Source organism: Tubulanus polymorphus, chromosome 2, assembly GCF_964204645.1.
Source record: "Tubulanus polymorphus chromosome 2, tnTubPoly1.2, whole genome shotgun sequence".
Lineage (NCBI taxonomy): Eukaryota > Metazoa > Nemertea > Palaeonemertea > Tubulaniformes > Tubulanidae > Tubulanus > Tubulanus polymorphus.
Genome location: NC_134026.1, coordinates 10,826,476 through 10,845,750, shown reverse-complemented (window position 1 = coordinate 10,845,750; position 19,275 = coordinate 10,826,476). Strand labels below are relative to the sequence as shown.

The window sequence follows — 19,275 nt, the reverse complement described above, 5'->3', positions numbered from 1 at the left end:
AACGCCAGAAATTGCGAGCAGTTTTCAGATTTCATATCTCGTACTATTGATCAGAGGTTAAAGAATGGCTCTTTACGTTTCTGGGGAAAAGTTGGGTCCTGTATTCCTCCTCACCTTGTGATGCCTTTGACTGTTGAACCTAGTAAACCAAGGTTATGCCATGACGAAAGGTTTTTGAATTTATGGATTCGGGATAATCCATTCCAACTTGATACTCTCGCCTTTATCCCATGCTTGTTTAGTGAGGGCGTTCATTTTACCACGGTTGATGATAAAAGTGGTTATGACCATGTAAGGGTAACGGAGGATAGCGAGAGGTACTTAGGTTTGGAATGGCAAGGCAGTTTCTACGTTTATAGGGTCATTCCTTTTGGTTTTAAGGCTTCGGCTTTTATCTATCATACAGTCGGTTTGGTTGCTACGAACTACTTGCGCTCGTTGGGTGTTCCTGTCTTGCAATACATCGATGACAGGATCTCCGGCGAGCTTTGCCTCCAACAGTCGTTGCTATTAAACAATTTTCAGCGTTCATCTTTGGCGGCATATATGCTGTGCCAGGTTCTGATTAGACTTAGTTATTTTTTGGGCATCATTAAGTCTGACCTTCACCCTTCGACTTCGAAGGTCTGGCTCGGAATGCGTATTGACACTATTCAGCAATGCTTCAAGCTTCCTGATCATAAGAGAGAAATTTAGGGTTGAAATTCTGTCAAAAAACAGGGTCAGTTTAAAGATGATTCAGCGTTTTGTGGGGAAGTTAATTTCTTTTTCGATGGCCGTTCCAGCAACGCGTTTGTTTACCCGGGAGGCGAAGAGCTATCTCTAAGGCATATCATAATTCGGGTCTTGTTCCGATCGCTGGCGACCTTAGGGACGAAATTTTGCATTGGGAGTTTTTGGATAGTTGGGATAAGTTTATGCCCTGGCGCTTAGAAAATCATCGCGTTATCTCTCTTCAGTCGGATGCATCAGGTTTTCGTTGGGGAGGTTGTTTAATGTTGGAGGGTAGGAAAATCATCGTTGGTGACTACTGGGAGGAAAAGGTCCTCGGAGCCCATATATCAGTGAAAGAGACTTTGGCGTTGGCCAAAGTCTTACAGTCGTTTCGGGGGCACCTCGCACACTTTAGGGTGGATGCGAAGGTAGATAGTAACTCTGATATCTGTCTGGGAGAATGAAGGCTCACGATCTAGAGAATTGAACGAGGCGGTAAAGGTTTTGTTCCACACTGTGGATTTGAATGTTTCCCTTAAGCTGTTTTACGTCCCGTCTTTAGATAATGAGGCCGATTTGGGTCATTCTGTGGACCTTATGGCGCTCGACTCCAATGTAATGAGTGATGTGGATGGTAACAGTCTTCATCATTTCACGCCGTGGGAAACCCCTGATTCGCCGTGGGAAACCCCTGATTCGTCCGGGGTTGATTTTCCCAAGATATTTCATCCGAGCGGAATTGCTATGTTTTTCCCCCTTTTCACCTGGTTGGGGCTGTTTTGAGGTTCATTCGTCAGTTTGCAGTCCCGATTACGTTAGTTCTACCTGGTTTCGATCCGAGGTCATTTTGGTGGTCCCTCGTTTGTAAGCGCGCTAAATCGTTTAAGCGTCTCTCTGTTGTGGGTGAGAAAGGTGTTCTGTTGTTTCCGTCTAGGCGCAGTTTCTGTTTGGATGAAAGTGGTTTGCCCTTTGAGCTATACGTTGCTCGTTTTGAGCCGTAAAGAATGTTAATTTTCGAACAATGTTTAAATTTTTGAAGACAAATATAATTTTCTCTGTGATGATTCATCCGTTTTCTTTATTTTCGTCAGTCTTTCAGTTATTTGAGGATGTTATTTTCCTTTTTTACAGAGCGGCAGTGGAATTTTTTCTAAGGAAATAGAGGATCGTCTAGAACAGGTTGAGCATGCTGTGGTATCCACGAAGTATGGGAAGCAAAAGTCTAGTCTCGTGCAGGGGTTTTTCTGATTTTCTGGCTTCGTTTAGGGTTGGAAGATCCATATTCGATGCATCACCGCGGGATATTTGCGCTTTTCTTGTAAGTCGGGATAAGGCGGGTAGAACTGTGGTGCACTCCCGGGGATGTTCATTCCGCTCAGTGAGGAGCGGTGATGGTTGTTTGTGTCCCCGACGCCTCGCAGCGGCTACGGTCGATTCTTATATAGGCCAGCTTAGAGCCTTTTTCAAGGAGATGGGTAGGGTTGGTAGTTGGCAGCCTTTCACTGGTTTGGGGAATCCGTCCGCTTCCTTGTATGTGTCAAATTTTCTTAGGGCGATCAAAAGGGAGCAGTCCCTGGCAGGGCTGGTTCCAAATCAAGCTACCCCTATCTTGCCTTCGAAATTTACTGCTTTGATTTATGGCATTGACAGGATGCGGCAGGGGCCGGTCAATCCCCTGAGGAAGTACATTTTTGCCAGGGACAGCGCCTTTTTTAAGTGCCTTTTCTGTTCGGGTGATAGGGGTTCCGATCTGGGGATTATGCAGTCCAATGAAATCCTAATCAAGGGGCAGGCTGATAAGATACTTATCCTTTGGTAAAACACTTAGAGGCGCCAGAAGAACTGTAGTTTTGATGAAATTAGAGGATGAGGTTCTCTGTCCAGTTCAGGGTTTAGAAGCTTACTTTGATACATGCAACAGTTTGAGTGTAGACTTGTCCTCGGGATATTTGTTTCGGGTCTCAAACTCTAGAAACCAAATTATAAACAAGCCATTTGTAGATTCTAGCATTAAAGGCAGATTAAAATATTACCTATCCAATTTGAATATCGATGAGGGTGAAACCGTTCACAGTTTTCGAGCGGGAACATCTGTCATCCTTGCTATTTCTGGGTGTTCTCCAGCGGGTGTCTCCGAACATTGGTTTGGAAGAGCCCGTCAATGGCAAGGTACTACTCGGCGGTCGATAAAGTTTTGTCCGTCTCCTCTTCTGCGGGGATCTTAAAATCAGCTTTATCAGGTGAAGATTCGGCAAGGTTTCATGATTATGGTAGTGCTAATAATGCTGTGGGCTTCAAACCCTTATTCAAGTAAATCCGTATTGTATTCATAAGAAGGAAATGTATGTGGTCGCGTTAATAAGCCTTAATAAACTACTTTGAGGAAAACCGCCTTGAGTCCACATCATTTTAGGTTTGGGTATGGGTTTTGGGATGTTTGTTTTGGGGTTTTTTGTAATGCCTTTTCGGAGTGTTTCTGTGCCATCGCTTGGGCGGCCCCGGTTTTTCCCATATCTATATATTTCTGCAGTATGTCCGCACAACAGGGAGTGAGAATATTATACTATTCTCACTACGTGGCGCTGCGGACAGATGGAAGGAATCAGTTTGGCTATGGTAGAGTTGGTTGGGCCAGCTGTACTGTTGAGTGGGGTTGTTTATTAGTCCAGGGAAGTCTGTTGAAAAAAAAAAAAAGAAGGGAAAGTCATTGTAGGTTCTCGCCTTTGTGCGAGCATGCTGCGGTCCCGGTTTTTGCCATAGCTATATATTTCTGCAGTATGTCCGCACAACAGGGAGTGAGAATATTATATGTAGCTCATCATAGTAGTGGGTCGGTTGGTCGGTCGGTCAGCCAGCCGGCTGTTTTTATCATATAAGATTTATTTCAATGAATCCCAGGAAAAAGTTTACACTCGGTACGTTTGAAGTCGGGTCGGTCGGATTACGGCAAACACGGCGTGATATGATTAACATTAAACTACATCACTGGCGTCGTAAGTAAGGAGATTGTAAGTAGCCTAAATTACTGTGCTCTTCACTGAAATCACACCATTTTGGGACAGGTAATTAAGAATTTAAGAGAGGGATATCCCCTGGAGCTCCCCCCACTCACGGCCGAGCTTTGCCTTTGCGTAAACGACCTTGAATCAGCAATTTTTTTTCCCAATTACGTTAATAACGGGCATAAAAAAGTTTTTCCAGCGTGATGCCTGCCAGTTTCTTGCCAAGCCTAAAAGTATCCTTGATAGATCCTTCGGGTATAGGTATGCTCAGATACTTCACAATGATGGATTTCAGGTTGTTCAGATCATCCATAGGGTTAGTTATGCGGTTTTCGCGAGTAGATTCGGGCAAGACCTGTTTGATATGTTAAAGATCCTAAAGTATCCGGGCAAGGTAAACACTGGCTGCCAGTCGGCTAACTTAATTCCAGTGCAGGGCAATTTTTTCTGGTTGCAAACATAAACCAAATTGCTGATTGCCAATCAAGATTCTCACAAAGACGATGAATTTAATCGGTCCCTAAATGATCAACAATTAGTGGTTTCTACTGTATTTTTCAACATTTTGTGTGGCAAGTCAAAATTACTTAACACACAACATACAAACTTTCATTTGATACTTGATTTGACTTGATTACCCACGAAAAAATGCATATCTTTTATTTATCACGGACACCACCTGGTTTATCTAAAGCTATCTTGAAATATCTGAATGGTTACATGGCGTAGTTATCAGTATTCCTGCATGTTGATTTCAGTACTGGATTATTAAGTATTTGAAGAATTGAATATGCCTTACCTCTGAGAATACTGACAATCTTTGCTGCACTATTAGACAGCAGGTTAGTAAGTGTTGCTTTCCATGGCTGTTGGGTTTTCTCTTGCTGAAGCTGTCTATTTTTAGGTTTCCTGGTTGAATTTTCCTTCAGAGGCTGTGACTGATCAGATCTCTCTTGACTTGCTGAGTCACCATTTGACACTTTGACTTGTGGTTGTTCTGGCTTCGTTGTTTTGATCTTTGATGGTATATCTTCATCGAAACTTGTTCTGGTTGCTCTGGACTTCATGGGATATTTCTGGTTACCGTTTGTAAATACTAAAGAATAACGCAAATGGTTTCAACGGACACGTTAAGTATCAACAAGTCATAATTCACTTGTCTAACAATCATTTATCTAGAATTTGTTCAATGGTGGTAGATAGGAAATGTGCCAGATCAAGAATATCATATCAAATTCATTATAGCATAAGAACTGCCAACATCAAAAACAAATTGGGAGTAGTTTTAAGAGTAGTCTTTCTCTTAAAATAGAAGTTTTTTCGAAGATTATGAAAAATAGTAGTTTACTACTGTATTCATGTCAATAACCTACACTACTGTCTCTCACTACTCACTACTACTAATTTTATTTACCGGATTCCATTTTCTGTTTAAGCAGCCGAGAAGCTGAACTGAACGGAATGAAGAGATCGATTGCCAAGGATCCATCGTCATCTCGATACAGCGGATCAATGCCTTTATCAATGAGGAACTGAATCAACCAGTTTAGTTCCGGAATATTGAAACCCATTCCCACATGCAATCCAGCAATGAAGTGAAGGGGGCCTCGAATTCCTCGTTGCCAAAAGCGTGTTAAGTTTGGATACATGTGTACAACAACCTTGAGTACTTGGAAATTTCCTGTAAATAAAATATAGTTAACCAATAAACAAGATTATTCAATGTAATCAATATGAAAGACAGGATGATACAAAAATAGCTTAACAAATGAATAATGTTTATGGTGGCAATTGCGGCACATAATTCATTTACGTTGATCAAGTTTATCTTCTACAGAAACTCGCTGTACTTTTTATGTTTAAATCTGTCCTACCATCACATACAGAACAACATATATATAATCTTTATTTCAAAGTACACAATTCTGTATAACATCATGTGTATTTGTACGAGACTATATGGCAGTGGAGCTCTGACTTGACTGTCAAGGAGATCAAAAACTTACCAACATTAACTCCCAATAGTATGGCAGAATTTATTGGAGAACGAAACGGGGCAGAATCATCCAGTTTCATAGTACCAATGTCCGCATGATGCTCAATCAATTTGGCAAGTACTTCATTCAGTAAATGCTTCATTTCTGATTTCTGTTGTCCATCTTAAGACAAAAGTAAACCCACCATGAATAAGTTGTGCAGTTATCAATTTCATTCTTAATTTCTCTGTATTCAATTCTTACACGTACCTGCCAAAAGAGCATGCGTCAAATCAAACAGGCTCAGATTATTTAAGTCACAACACGAAGCTGCACCACCTTGTCCTTTGTGATAGCCATGCCCACCACCAAGAAATAACATGTGTACTGCATACCACTCATGATTTACAACGAGAGATTTTATGACATCCGCCCATATCTCGGATTTTGCATTACACCGATTAAGATGCTTCGTACGTTTATTACCTGAAATTAATATGATGCTTGTGTACATGAAATATCTAGATAAACCCTGATAAAAAAGAACTAGAGTGATGCTAAGAATATGGAAGCTATCAGCCAGGAATGAGTGAATTTAAATAACAGACCTGGGCAGTTATCATAAGGGCATAAGAAGGGACTAATCACATTCAAGCCAAGCAATGGTTTTACCCTTTCGCTGCATGTGAAAATGCACATCATGTGTGTAGCATTGGTAAAGAATGGATTGAAATCATAAGCGGCGTTCACACAAGATTCTGTGCTTATAAAGTACCGCACTTCGCTGGTGCCAAATTCACCAAAATACCGTGCTTACACAGCCAGTTGGGTTCACATGAAAAATACCAAACATGTGTCCCCTTGAACCAAGAAATTCTTATGAAAATCTGTCAATTGACACAATCTCCGTGAAGCACTGTACACATGTATATACACGTAGTATCCACACACAACTGCATGATGATTCATCATGAACATACCTTCCTTACAACATAGGGCTACCAGGATTGAAAAAATCAATATGATTTATATACTGTACAGTGTGTCCACTTGGAAGCTGAACAATTAATTACATACATGTAAAAGAAAGCAATCTAGTTATCCCACATTTGCATGCATGGAAGTGGTCCAATATCCTACCATTTTGACAGCAAAGGATTTCAATCACCCCAATAAATCATTAGCCTTGATTAACAGTATATTAGGAGACAAAATGCATGCACTCACAATGGTAAACCAAAGAGGATATGAAGAAATGAAAACCATTAGATTTTCAGGATATCATGAGTTGACCTGATAAAGTGGAAAACAAGAAATGAAATTCTTAATATGGACTTTCCCAAATTTACAAGATGGTGTATGTTTAATCCATTATCAAAACTAAACGTCAGTAAATATTCTCTCGAGTTTAAGCATTTTTAATTACCAACGCGATGCGCAGTTCAGGGTTCGTTGTGCCACCGCTGACCCAAATTCATTTCCATTCACTGCCAACTGCAGTGACAAAGAAATGAGCTTATTTTCAAGCTAGTTACCATATGCGACACTTATGCAATTTTGATTTGGAGTACAGATTTTACTATAGAACTTGCTTAATTCAGATCACCTGGCACTGGAAAATTTTGTCCGAATTAGGCCTATATTAAATCCAAATTATGTGCTCTCATTTGAATGGAAATAACTTCCCGGAATTTTAGTCCGAAATAAGTGAAAATCCGAATAAAACCAATCTGAACAAGGCAATTTGATACTACGTATCTACGTCCCCTGCGACCCCTGAAGACCCTGATCTTTGATATCCAAGATTTCTTGACCTTGAAAATCAACCCTATAACTCCAAAATCAGTACGGCACATCCTCTTCCCGGGTATAATCATACTATGAAACAGGAATGTCCTGCTATCAATGGTTCTTCTTGAATCGCAATTACGCGCAAATGATCTCTACCGACCTTGACCTTGGTAACCCAAAATCAATAGGGCACATCCTCTCCCTAAGGTAAGTAATCAAACTATGATATAGCATTGTCCTGCTATGAATGGTTCTTCTTGAATCGCATTCACAAGGTTTCACATGAATGACCTCTAGTGACCTTGACCTTTGGACCCCAAAATAGATAGGGCACATCCTCTACCTAGGGGTAATATTACTATCGAATATCATTATCCTGCTATCAATGGTTCATCTTAAGTCGCATACACAAGGTTTCACATCAATGAACTGTAATGACCTTGACCTTTGGACCCCAAAATCAATAGGGCACATCCTCTCCCCAGGAAAACTTTCATTTGCCGCTCAGGGGACAATTAAGCGAGTTATGCTGTACCATTAGAAATGTAAGGATGATTGGGAAAAACACAATATGAATTATAACTATCACCGACGTTTTTAAATGGGGGAGAGAACGTGTGTAACTTTTTTCTGCAAGTTTTTTCTACAAAAATGTTTGGAAAAACTGAAAATTAGTGAAAGTTGCATTGGATTGATTTCAAATGATGGTAGAAAACTGACTTATTGCAGATAATAAGATCAAAAATAAGGACAGAAAATATCAAGAAAACATTTTTTTTTCAAATTATGTATGGAATCGCATACCTATCTTCAGTATGAACATTTTGGCATTATTTCAGAGGATCCGTGCATCAAGTAATTAAATAAATTGCCCTTGGGCAAAGTGGTTTACCTTGGAAACAGGAGCTTGTTTGCCAAGTGCATGATTCCTTAGATGACCAGAGGTAGAAATGAATGTACTGTATGAGATACTACATATGTCAGAAGCTCATGTGATTTATACCGTCTTCCATACAGTATACGACTGGAAAGCGTTAAGTCCCTCTTTCAATTCGGGGGACAATAAACCAAAATGGTCACCATTAATCCAGTGAATTAGCAGAAGCTTCTAAATTACCTGAAATTTTCACCGTACACTTTGTAAGTCCAATAAGCAAATCGCAACTATCTTTTGTTGATTTATTTTTGAGCTTTTCAAAGCAGTTAGCAAAGGATTCGGCAGCCTTGTCAAATTTTCCTTGAAACGTACAGATTCGAGCAAGTTTCCTGTAGCCCTGAATATACAAACATATAATACAATCATTGAAAGGTGTAGAGTACCAGAGCGATAATCTGTACCAAAATAGTACACAATTTCCATGGTCTAAAAATCCATGCTTATTGTGCCTAAAGCTTAGCATACATCGAAACTGCAATTGGAGACAATAGTTACAAGACAGTTTGTGGTGCATGAGTGGAACTGGCTGGATACAATTGTTACAGTTGCTCGACACGCGCCATGCAGTTGCTGCAACTAGTTGTCTCCAGTCGCTTTGTCGATGTACACAAGGCTTTACAGATCACCACATACAAATTTCGGATAAGAGATTATTTCTAATTTCTATTCAATACTGTGACTAAATTTGAGTGTAACCAAGCGCACATAATTGATAAGAAATGGTGCGACAGCATGTTTTATTTTCAGATTGTTTTACAATTATAAAACAAAACAAGCAGCCTGTGGGCTGATAAAGCTTCATCGTGTTATGGAAACTTCATTATTCTTTATTCATCAAATGGCCCCATTGTTAGAGCATCCCTAAGGGATCAAATTCAAGAATAGCTATGTAACTTAGTATCTCAATGGATATCAACTTAGTTGCTGTTGGCCTATAAAAAAATCCATACTAAACTCAGAACAGCCATTCTTAATTTGTTAATGATCTAAAAAATACTGTAGGACTAGTGTCGAATTCAAAGAAAAATATGGGCCCCATCCTCTAGGGCGCCCCTACAGGTCAAAGGATCTGCACTGATCTCAGAAATATCAAATGATCAAAATGAATAACTATGGGTCCAGGGACACCATGCCCACTTGGGAAGCGGTTTAAAATGCTCAACAATCTAACAATTTCAATATTCAATGCCCCTGGTGACCATATACAAAACCAATGACCTTGAAACTCACCACAATCAAAGAACATATAAACATTATATATATATATATATATATATATATATATATATATATATATATATATATATATTTATATATATGGTAGCTACTATCTGCATTAACTAAATATTAAGACAATCTGTTGAAGCGTATTCCCAAAATAAATGGATTCTATCGCACAGATGGACGATGGAGGAAGATTGAACGCAGTAGTCCACCCAGACCAAATTGGACTAGATAACAGTCCCAAGTGGGCTAAATAGCAACATCTACTTTAACATACATTAGCATAGTTACTATCGATGGTAACACTTGTCTGCGCATCCTTGTAAGCCTCTGGGTATCTTTGCAGAGCAATCAGTGCTGCAGCTCGATTGTTGTAAAGGATAGCCCGCTGTTGAGGATCAAAGTCTCTAATCTTTTGAACTTTTTGAATTCCTTCACTGTAGAATGCAATTGCTTTCACATAGTCTTCATTTTTATATGCAATATTTCCTGTCATTTTAATAGTCTCAATTTCTGCTGTGATTTGACCTGAAATGGTTAAAATTTAAAAAATATCCTAGAAAAATAAAGGAACAAATTTCCCCTGATCAAAAACAAGTATTATCAGCTGATAATTCTCCTAAGCTAAATATGAATTTAAGTTAACCTACCACGAATTTTTTGCTGTTTATCATTCAAAATCTTATAAAGTTGCATATCTTTATGAACATAGTCAATTGCCAGTTTTTTCTCCTTGTTGAGAATCATAGGATCCAGATCATAGTTGAGCAACAATCGTAATGCTGCCTCTTCAGCGGTGCCATCTTTCTGGCATGTCTTACACAAATAATGAATGAGAGTGTTTCCTTGATCATCTTGTACACTATTTCGCATGTGGCCTTCAATTGCATAATTTCCAAAAAGGTACTTCAACAATTCAAAGTTACCTAAAAATACATGCATATCATTTTAAGTTTTATTTCATTCATACAGGATATTCATACACTTCTTCCATTCGATCTGAGGACAACTTACCACATCCGATACCAATTTTCAATGCCATTAGAAGGCCAGATGAAGATCCAACAGCCATGTTTTGATATCTTGAGCCATGTCGCAGAAGGAAGATGCACAATTTTTGACCCCAAATCCTATCAGCTGAGACTTCAAGGCAATGGGCGAGAAGTGATCTCAGACATATCCTATCAGTCTTTACTGCTTCAATATTTCTTGGAGAAATGTCATGAGTTAATAGTTTCATCAGTTTCCAAAGTTCTTCTGAACTAATTCGATTCAATACAGTTTCCCACACCGTTGCTGGGTAAACCTCACTTTCCAACAACCGCGGGACTTCTTTCACACCTAAAATATTTGAACATTCAGAAAGATTTAACCAGAAGCCCATGGGGTGTTGAAGCTTTGGTACTGGTGTTATAAATTGAATGTGTACCCTAGAGGGTCTTCAGCAAATCCGCAGAAATTTCAGATATCACAAAAAAATAAGAAGTAGAAAATTGAACAAGTCAGTATCATGGCAAAGCACCCTAGGCGCGAGCGGGGAAAGCTCGAGCGGGGCGTACCCCCTCAAAGCTAGAGAATTTTTACCGGCTTTTTTATCTAACACGTCGCACCATGGGGCCGCCATGTTGATTCTGGCATTAGTCTCGTGAAAAATAATATGGTTCGAGTCCCATCAACGTTGAATGAGAACACTAGGGGAAGACTCTACTATCACGTCCGGATATGAATCCGGATAATGCGGTAAATTCTGTGAAATAGTGTAAATGGAAGACTAGTGGAGAACGACTGTGCTAACAGCTAATGGACTGGTTGCCTGTCATATTCTGAGTCCAGACTGGTTGCCTGTCTAAACGCATGTGTATCTTCTTAACCGTACGGCGCCACTATCCGCTTTCACACCACCTCGCCTTCTATAGTGCACTATTAATTTTTTGAATGCTAAGGATAGAACAACGATCGCACTAATGATAGCATTGCGGCACAAAGTGAGCATCATCATTCTGTAGCCATCATCACTAAAAATAACGATGCAAGCGAATTGGAAGAGCTCACCCTACCCCCCCCCCCTTTATTTTTACATCAAATTTACATTGATCTCAGAGACTACAAAATCGCCAGCAAAAAAGCTGATTTCTGCTGATCCGCAAACTCTGGGATCCCTGCTAGAGTGCTTTTTGGATTGGATTGAATAATTAGCCGATAAATAATTTTTATTTCCATTTTTAACCAACGTTGATGGTCGATGTGGCAGGAACAAATACTTCAGGTAAATTTTTTTCCCTATGAATATTTATACTTCATTAAAGTTTATGAATGTCAAGCTGTACCAACTAGAAGGGGTTACTCGACTAAGGCTAAAATTTCAGTGATATATGGCTTTACCGAGTCGCAATGATGATTTAGAAAGATTAACAGGTACAACGATGACAAGGTGCCTGTTTATACCAAGTTATGTAGTCATCTGTTTATTGATTAACATGCATGCAAGATTTTTCTCTACTTAATAACATCATCTATTGAAAGTATGAAATCAACTGAGTACATTTTAGTTTTGAGCACTATCTATTTGTTCTCTCTAGCACATGGTAGGTTCTTGATCATCTTGATCAAGGACGTCACTAGGAAAGCTCTTCTAGAGGGATTTCCAAGTGATATCATCATCATCAAGAAACAACAAGGTCAAGCATCAATTAGTAGAATGGGGAAATATTCATTGCAATTTTGCACATTTCCTCCAAGTAAAGTAAGCCAAACGGCTAAGCGCCGATTGACGAGTCTCCACATTAATTCCAACCCTTATCTCCCTCCTATTGACAAAATATCAGCTGTGTTTATCCAGTGGTTACAATTTGTGCCACCAAGAGCTAACAGAAAGTTACTCTCAGGACCATTCTATAAAGGATCAACGCAGTTGATCCTGAAAATGCAGAAAGACGTCGTGAAATGATTTCTTGGCTTAAAGAATGTGACTAAAGGTTTTTAATTATATGTAAATAAGTATAGGATTGGACTTCTTTTGATTGATTTTAGGGCTCTACGATATGAATCATGTTTTTAGCTTAGATGACTATGTCACCGGAGTTAAAAAATATATGGCTGTTAGTTCCAATAACCTACGTATACAGAATGGAGCTGATACATATAAAAAAGCGACAGTACAAGCTTTCATTTGGTGTACGATCATACAAAAGCAAGAGATGCTAAGTTCAGCTACTCAAAATGTAAGGTTATGAACCATGGGATACCTTTGACCACCTCCCCATCCACAATTCCCCTTTATCAACTAGGCAATGCAAGGTAGAGAAATGCAACAGAAAATTCAACATTAATTCAATAACTGAAGTATAATAGAAATTGAATTTACAATACATGTATATTCCAATCATGTGGCCATCTGAAGGAATTAGCACAAGGGGTTCATGGGTCACCACGCCCACTTCAGGGGCGGATCCAGACCGTATTAGCCGTATTGCCCAATACGGTCTAGAATTTTTTAGTGCCCTTCGAAATTTCACCGGCAATATTTTTGACGGCATTATCTCAGCAACCGCTAATTCCGTGTCCTTAATCCGGGCATAATTGTAAAATTAATCGGTAAATACTGCTGCTGAGAAAGTGAGGAGAGATAATCATATTTGATATACCCTGTAAGGCCTTTAATCATGATAGATTAAAAAGGGCACTTTCCTTTTTCAAGGGGCACTCTTGCTTTAGATGAGGGCACCTTGTCCTTGCCTTTTCAGGGAGGGCTAAAGGGGCACTCGTACGTTAGAAGAGGGCACTTTACGCGGAGAATGTTGAAAAAAAGGGCACTTTACCTTTTCTAGGGGCACGCTCAGGCTTTAATTCGCGGTGAATGCTGAAGAAAAAGGCACTTTTTTGCCTAATTTTTCAAATTTTAGGGGCACTTTTGGTTTGGAATACGGCACACGACATACGGATAAATGTGAAGACGATTGTTAACAATGAAGGGGCACAGCCGTATTCTGTATAATTGTTAAGGAGCACATTTAAAGGTTATAGGGGCACTAGGGAAATATAAAAAACAATGCCAGTGTTTTTCATGGGTGTCTTCTGTGAAATTCATTGTTGATCTTGAAGTTGGCGACAACCATTCTTTCATGGGTTCGCCAGCTTCATTTTTATCCGCATCTGTTGAAATCTTGTCTCGGATTCGTTTATTCTGGATTGCTCTGCTAGTCTCTAGAAGCCCTCTAAAAGCCTTTAAATGGTACCATATTTTCAAAATTTCAAAAAAAGAACACCCCCCCCCCACGATTGCATTGACCCGGATACTGGGTGTGCCCTAAGATCAGAAAGGTTCCCTTAATTTTCTTTCCAATACTGTCTACCCATCCCCCTGGATCCGCCCCTGCACTTGGCAAATGCTTGGTGATGAACAATGAGCTCAAAACTTACCACTATCATAGAACATGTCACAAGCTACAATTTCGCAATAGTTTATAGTTTCGCGATTATAGTTTTATGTACCAATATGTATCCTGTTCCCTGTAAATAGGTACCAATATATATGGAAATACAATGCTATGCGCTATCCAACACCCCCTGGTGAACACGTACAGAAACCAATGGCATTTAGACTCATAATATCATGGAATATTACAATTTTTGGAACTAAATTTGTATTTCCGAGTAGTACTTACCTTCTCATATGGTTTTTGCCAATGTTTTCTAAATTTGGATTGATCGCCAATGGTTTTTCTATACGACCAGGCCCTGCGGTATTGCAATTAGCCACCAGCAAAATCTGCCATCTTTTTTCGCCAACGCAGACCCAAAAATGCAGCTATGCGGGGCAGGTGGGCGGGATTCCCAGCATAAGAAAAGGTAAGTACTACTCGGAGATACAAATTTTAGTTCCAAAAAGTACTAGAGTACTGTACCCCTTGTACCCTTATGGTTTTTGCTAGACTAGCCTAGCACAAGGATGGTGGGGGAAAGGTAGATAGAAAAACCACCGCTCAAGCGCAAGGTAAGAGGGAAAAAAGAGAGCACTAACCCAAGCACGGGATGGAGCACTGGAGCACAGGGAAGACCGGTTGGCTGCAATGAGTCTGTCCAGCTCGAGGAATTTTGCGAAATTATTACTTGCAAACATGAGCTCAAACTATGTACATGGATACAACCCTCGTGATCCTGATAATGCAAACATAAAAATTCTACGCTAGAGTCCGATCCGAAAGAACGGACACCTTGAGCCATAACAACAGGACCGAGCAACGCTTATGAGCCTGATGAAACATCCCGTAAATAAAAGGATGTGAATGTTGATGGAGAATTCAAAAGGTGGCCCGACAGACTTCACCTCACTTGATGAGGAACAACTCCCTCCAAGGAAAGATTCTCTTTCAATAAGATGTCATTGATCAGGGAAGAGACACATCGGGCCACTGTGTCCCGAGAAATATCACCCTACAGGTGATCCAACAGCGGAATAAATAACCGCTCCCGCATACCCCTTCGTGGAGCAGAGCGATCTAAATAGAACACAACGACCATACAGGACATAACGTCCTCTCCGGAAGACCCAGTTCCACTCGATGTTTTAGGGCTTCAATTCGCCATTGACGACCGACCAAGCCTGGCCATTGGTTCTTTGCCAAAAACTTCAAAGCAGGCCGCAGCAAAACAAATTCCTTTGCTGGCCCAAAGACAATGTGACCTTGTCGAACTGAAAGTGCATGAATCTCAGAACGACGGGCCGAGCAAGCCAAGAACAGTCAGAATAGTCTTTTTTGACAAATTCGCAAATGACGCTGCGGAAAGAGGTTCAAATGGAGCCTACATTAACTTCTTCAAAATTAATGACAGATTACATGGTGGAAATATCCTCGGTACCCGAGGCCGGGAAACAGAAAACCCTGCAACAAGCTGGGATATCCGATGATCCGCTGTTACATTTGGCCATCGAGAACCACGTAATGTATGGTACATCGCAGAGCGGTAAACTTTAAAAGTTATAACCTTTTACTACAAATAGATGCAGTAAAAAATTTCCAATTGAGCTACATAGGGTGAGCATGGATCAATTTCCCCTGCAGCAAACCAATCTGCAAAATAACCCCATTTGGCATCGTAAATGGTACTTGTCGATGGCTGCTTAGATCCAGCAATAAAAGAGGCAGCCTGTTCCGAAAAGTTCTCCAACCGGCATCTGTAGCCACCTGAGAAAGCGTTGTAGTTTGGTTCCGTTTGAGTCTGTGCTGAACCTTGCGCTGTCGGCGCCAGACCCAAACGCTTTTTCCACGGAGTTCGGACGGTGAACGTGGTCTGGACCTCCCGCATCTTCCTCAGCTCAGCGGAAACACCAACCTGAGAAGAGACGTGAAGCTGTCCCCAATGGAGCTTGCAGAAATGGATTGGACACCATATCTGGTAGACGAGCTTTGGAACTGGAGTCCATAACTGACTGACGGGAGGCTAACACAAGATTAGCCTGACCCCAAACTGACAACGGAATTACATGTGAAAGAGACCGAGCCAAAGATTGGATAATCCGGTCCATTCCCTCTAGTTTTAGGGCAACTGACTCTGGGTCGGAGCCCCCTTCTTAAGTGCCATATCCTGAAACGAACCAACTCTGGTATGATTGTCCAGGATTGACCGCATGGCCACCAAACCTTACTTAGGCAAACGAATACCCAACTGTGCTGAACCAGTATCTGGGCGAAATGCGCCTATAGGCGGAACGGTTGAACTGAAATATTTTCCAGATTTCATACCCCGTTCTGGAGGGGGAAACGAAAACGTTCCGGTCCGACATTCACCTCAAAATTGAGTATCTAATCTAGCCCATTCTCTTGAAACCGCTGACGATTCGCGTAAAACATTAAGATCCGTGTCTGGAGGGCGATAAGCTTCCATTGACTCACCGACCAGAGGAGCTGCTGTGGGCTTAGCGCGAGTTGCCCCGTGTTTGACAAAAAACTCACTAATCATTGCTCTAAATGGCATGTCTCCTGCGGGTTCGGATAAAACTGAACGGGACATATATTTGTTGCGAGCCAGGGAAGTCCCTATTGTATGGGGCAACCCAAAATTGCTTGCGGCAGGAACGACTCTACAAGGAATTGCCGCTTCTGGGACCGGATCCTCACTGAAATCAGACCCTACCCCAGCATCCAAGAATTCAGAGTCAGAATTCCGAATAACTGAGTGAGCTGGCGAACTTCTAACCGACAATCAGGAATAGGCTTGCCTGTTGTAGAAGTTGTAGTAACGACTTGTTGCGGCGACGATAAGTTTAAAAATTTTGTCTTTGAATACACGGAAATCCTTCTGAGTCAGGAATTTTCGTTCCTCCCCGGTGAACGGAGTTGGGAAACCCGTGCAAGTACGATCGGAGACCGCTCCGCTATACGATTTGAAATAGAATTAGAGACGTCGGTGGGCATGTTGGCCGAAACCAATGAATCTCTACTATTAACGCGACAACGATCTTTCAGTTTCCGAGCCTTATCAGCCCGAATCCAAAGGTCCTCAGACCAACCCTCGCAAGATTTGCAAGGAGTATTCCTGGAGCAGATTTGCCCCAATTAACGCCTACATGACGTACACGAAACGTGGTCGTCCCAGGCACCGAATAACATCCCTCACCGCCATGATGCTGACCTTTAGGAGGGGGCGGCATAATTATTCAATTAATCGATCAACAATAATGAATTAGATTAAACTAAATTAAATTAAATTAGTTAAATCATTTCGGGAAAGAAAGAAACAAGGGATAGCCCCCAAACCGAACGGACTCACCATTACGAGAGTGATAACTCCCTTAACTTCCTGAATCCCTTAATTTTTGTGTGAAAAATCCAACGCGTTCATATGCAAGAACACGAAGAAAAAAGATGGCGGATTTCGTCAGTGGCTAAATGCAATACCGCAGGGCCGGGTCGTACAGAAAAACCATTGGCGATCAATCCAAATTTAGAAAATATTGGCAAAAACCATAGGAAATGGTACTGTACTCGACGGAAATGTCATGAGCTAAAAATTTGCAGTTGATTGTGGTTGTAAACACAATATGCATATGTACCAATATTAGTAATAGTAATAGTAATTCAATTTCTATAGCGCTTTTTTCCTTTCCAATAAATTGGTATTATCTTCAAAAATTCCCTGGAAAACAAAATACCTTTTAAAAGTGCTGCCATAGAACAACTATGGCCACCAGTCGGCCATTTTGAAATTGATCAGGCCTGTTTTTGGCTGCAAATCTGTCTATGATAGATACATGTATAAACCAAATATCACGAAAATACATTGTATTGTCTTCAGAATTCCCAAAAACTGGATTCTGGCTATGGATGGACAGGCAACGGACAAAATGTGAAAGCAATAACCCACTGGGACTTCAGCGGGCTCAAACCCACTAGACCCACATGAGGCATTCCTGATGGAAGCACAATGCACTCTTAAGCCTCACAAGTAACTGTTACATCCAAAACAAAGCCCGATTCAATGGCAGTCCTGCCCCATCAATACAAATTACTTTTGATTAAGTAATCATATTATAGTCAGAGCTTGTTGAAACGCCACTCATTTTAACACCAAAATCACTTTACGCCCGATATTCCCCTGTATCTAAACATCAGACCAGAGTACTTGGTACATGTATTTCCGCTTCCGAGCAGCATTCAGCACTAATGGAGGTAATTTGGCTTGAAAAATGCAATTGAAAATGAACTAGAAACCATTCTGATTTTGAGAGTATTTTGATAATTTTGAAAGTAATTGAGGCTTTAAAGGAGTAGTAACTACTCTCAAATTGTAGTGGTAGTCAGGTCTTTAAAGCCCAATCCACACAGCGTGGAACTAGGGGTCCAGGGACACCATGCCCACTTGGGAAGTGGTTTCAAATGCTCAACAATCTAACAATTTCAATATTCAACGTCCCCTGGTGACCATTTACAAAAACCAATGACCTTAAACTCACCACAATCATAGAACATGTCAGCAGCTACGATTTTGTAATTGATTGTGATAACAAAATATGCCTCGTTACCAATTTAATATGGAAATACTAAGTCATTCTACTATTCAACGCCCCCTGGTGACCATATTCAAAACCCAATGACCTCGAAACTCACCACAATCATAGAACATGTCATGAACTACAACTTTGCAATTGATCATGGTAACAAAATATGCCTAAGTACCAATATAATAAGGAAATACTAAGTCATTCTACTATTCAACGCCCCCTGGTGACCATATTCAAAACCCAATGACCTTGAGACTCACCACAATCATAGAACATGTCATGAACTACAACTTTGCAATTGATCATGGTAACAAAATATGCCTAGGTACCAATATAATAAGGAAATACTAAGTTATTCTACTATTCAACGCCCCCTGGTGACCATATAAAAAAACTTATGTCCTTAAAACTCGCAACAATCATAGATGATGTCATGAGCTACAACTTTCCAATTGATTGTGGTTACAAAATATTCATAGGTACGAATATAATATAGAAATGCTAAGATATTGTATTATTCAACGCCCCCTGGTGGCCATATACGAAATCCAATTACCTTGAAACTCACCACAATCATAGAACACGTTATGAGCTACAACTTTCTAATTGATTGTGGTATCAAAATACGCT

General features: G+C 40.5%; 1 protein-coding gene across 1 annotated transcript in view; it reads right to left on the bottom strand.

Annotated features, from left to right (window-relative positions):
• Positions 1-10,870, bottom strand: part of LOC141898903 (TPR and ankyrin repeat-containing protein 1-like) — a 53,337-nt gene extending 42,467 nt beyond the window's left edge. The window contains exons 1-8 of the mRNA XM_074785047.1: positions 10,659-10,870; positions 10,295-10,570; positions 9,922-10,172; positions 8,601-8,757; positions 5,963-6,178; positions 5,723-5,875; positions 5,131-5,397; positions 4,516-4,812 (exon numbers count right to left, since the gene is read on the bottom strand). Of these exons, the coding sequence (XP_074641148.1) occupies positions 4,516-4,812; positions 5,131-5,397; positions 5,723-5,875; positions 5,963-6,178; positions 8,601-8,757; positions 9,922-10,172; positions 10,295-10,570; positions 10,659-10,716 (1,675 nt within the window). The 5' untranslated portion in view covers positions 10,717-10,870. The remainder of the gene's footprint in view (positions 1-4,515; positions 4,813-5,130; positions 5,398-5,722; positions 5,876-5,962; positions 6,179-8,600; positions 8,758-9,921; positions 10,173-10,294; positions 10,571-10,658) is intronic.
• Between the last annotated feature and the right edge of the window lie 8,405 nt (positions 10,871-19,275).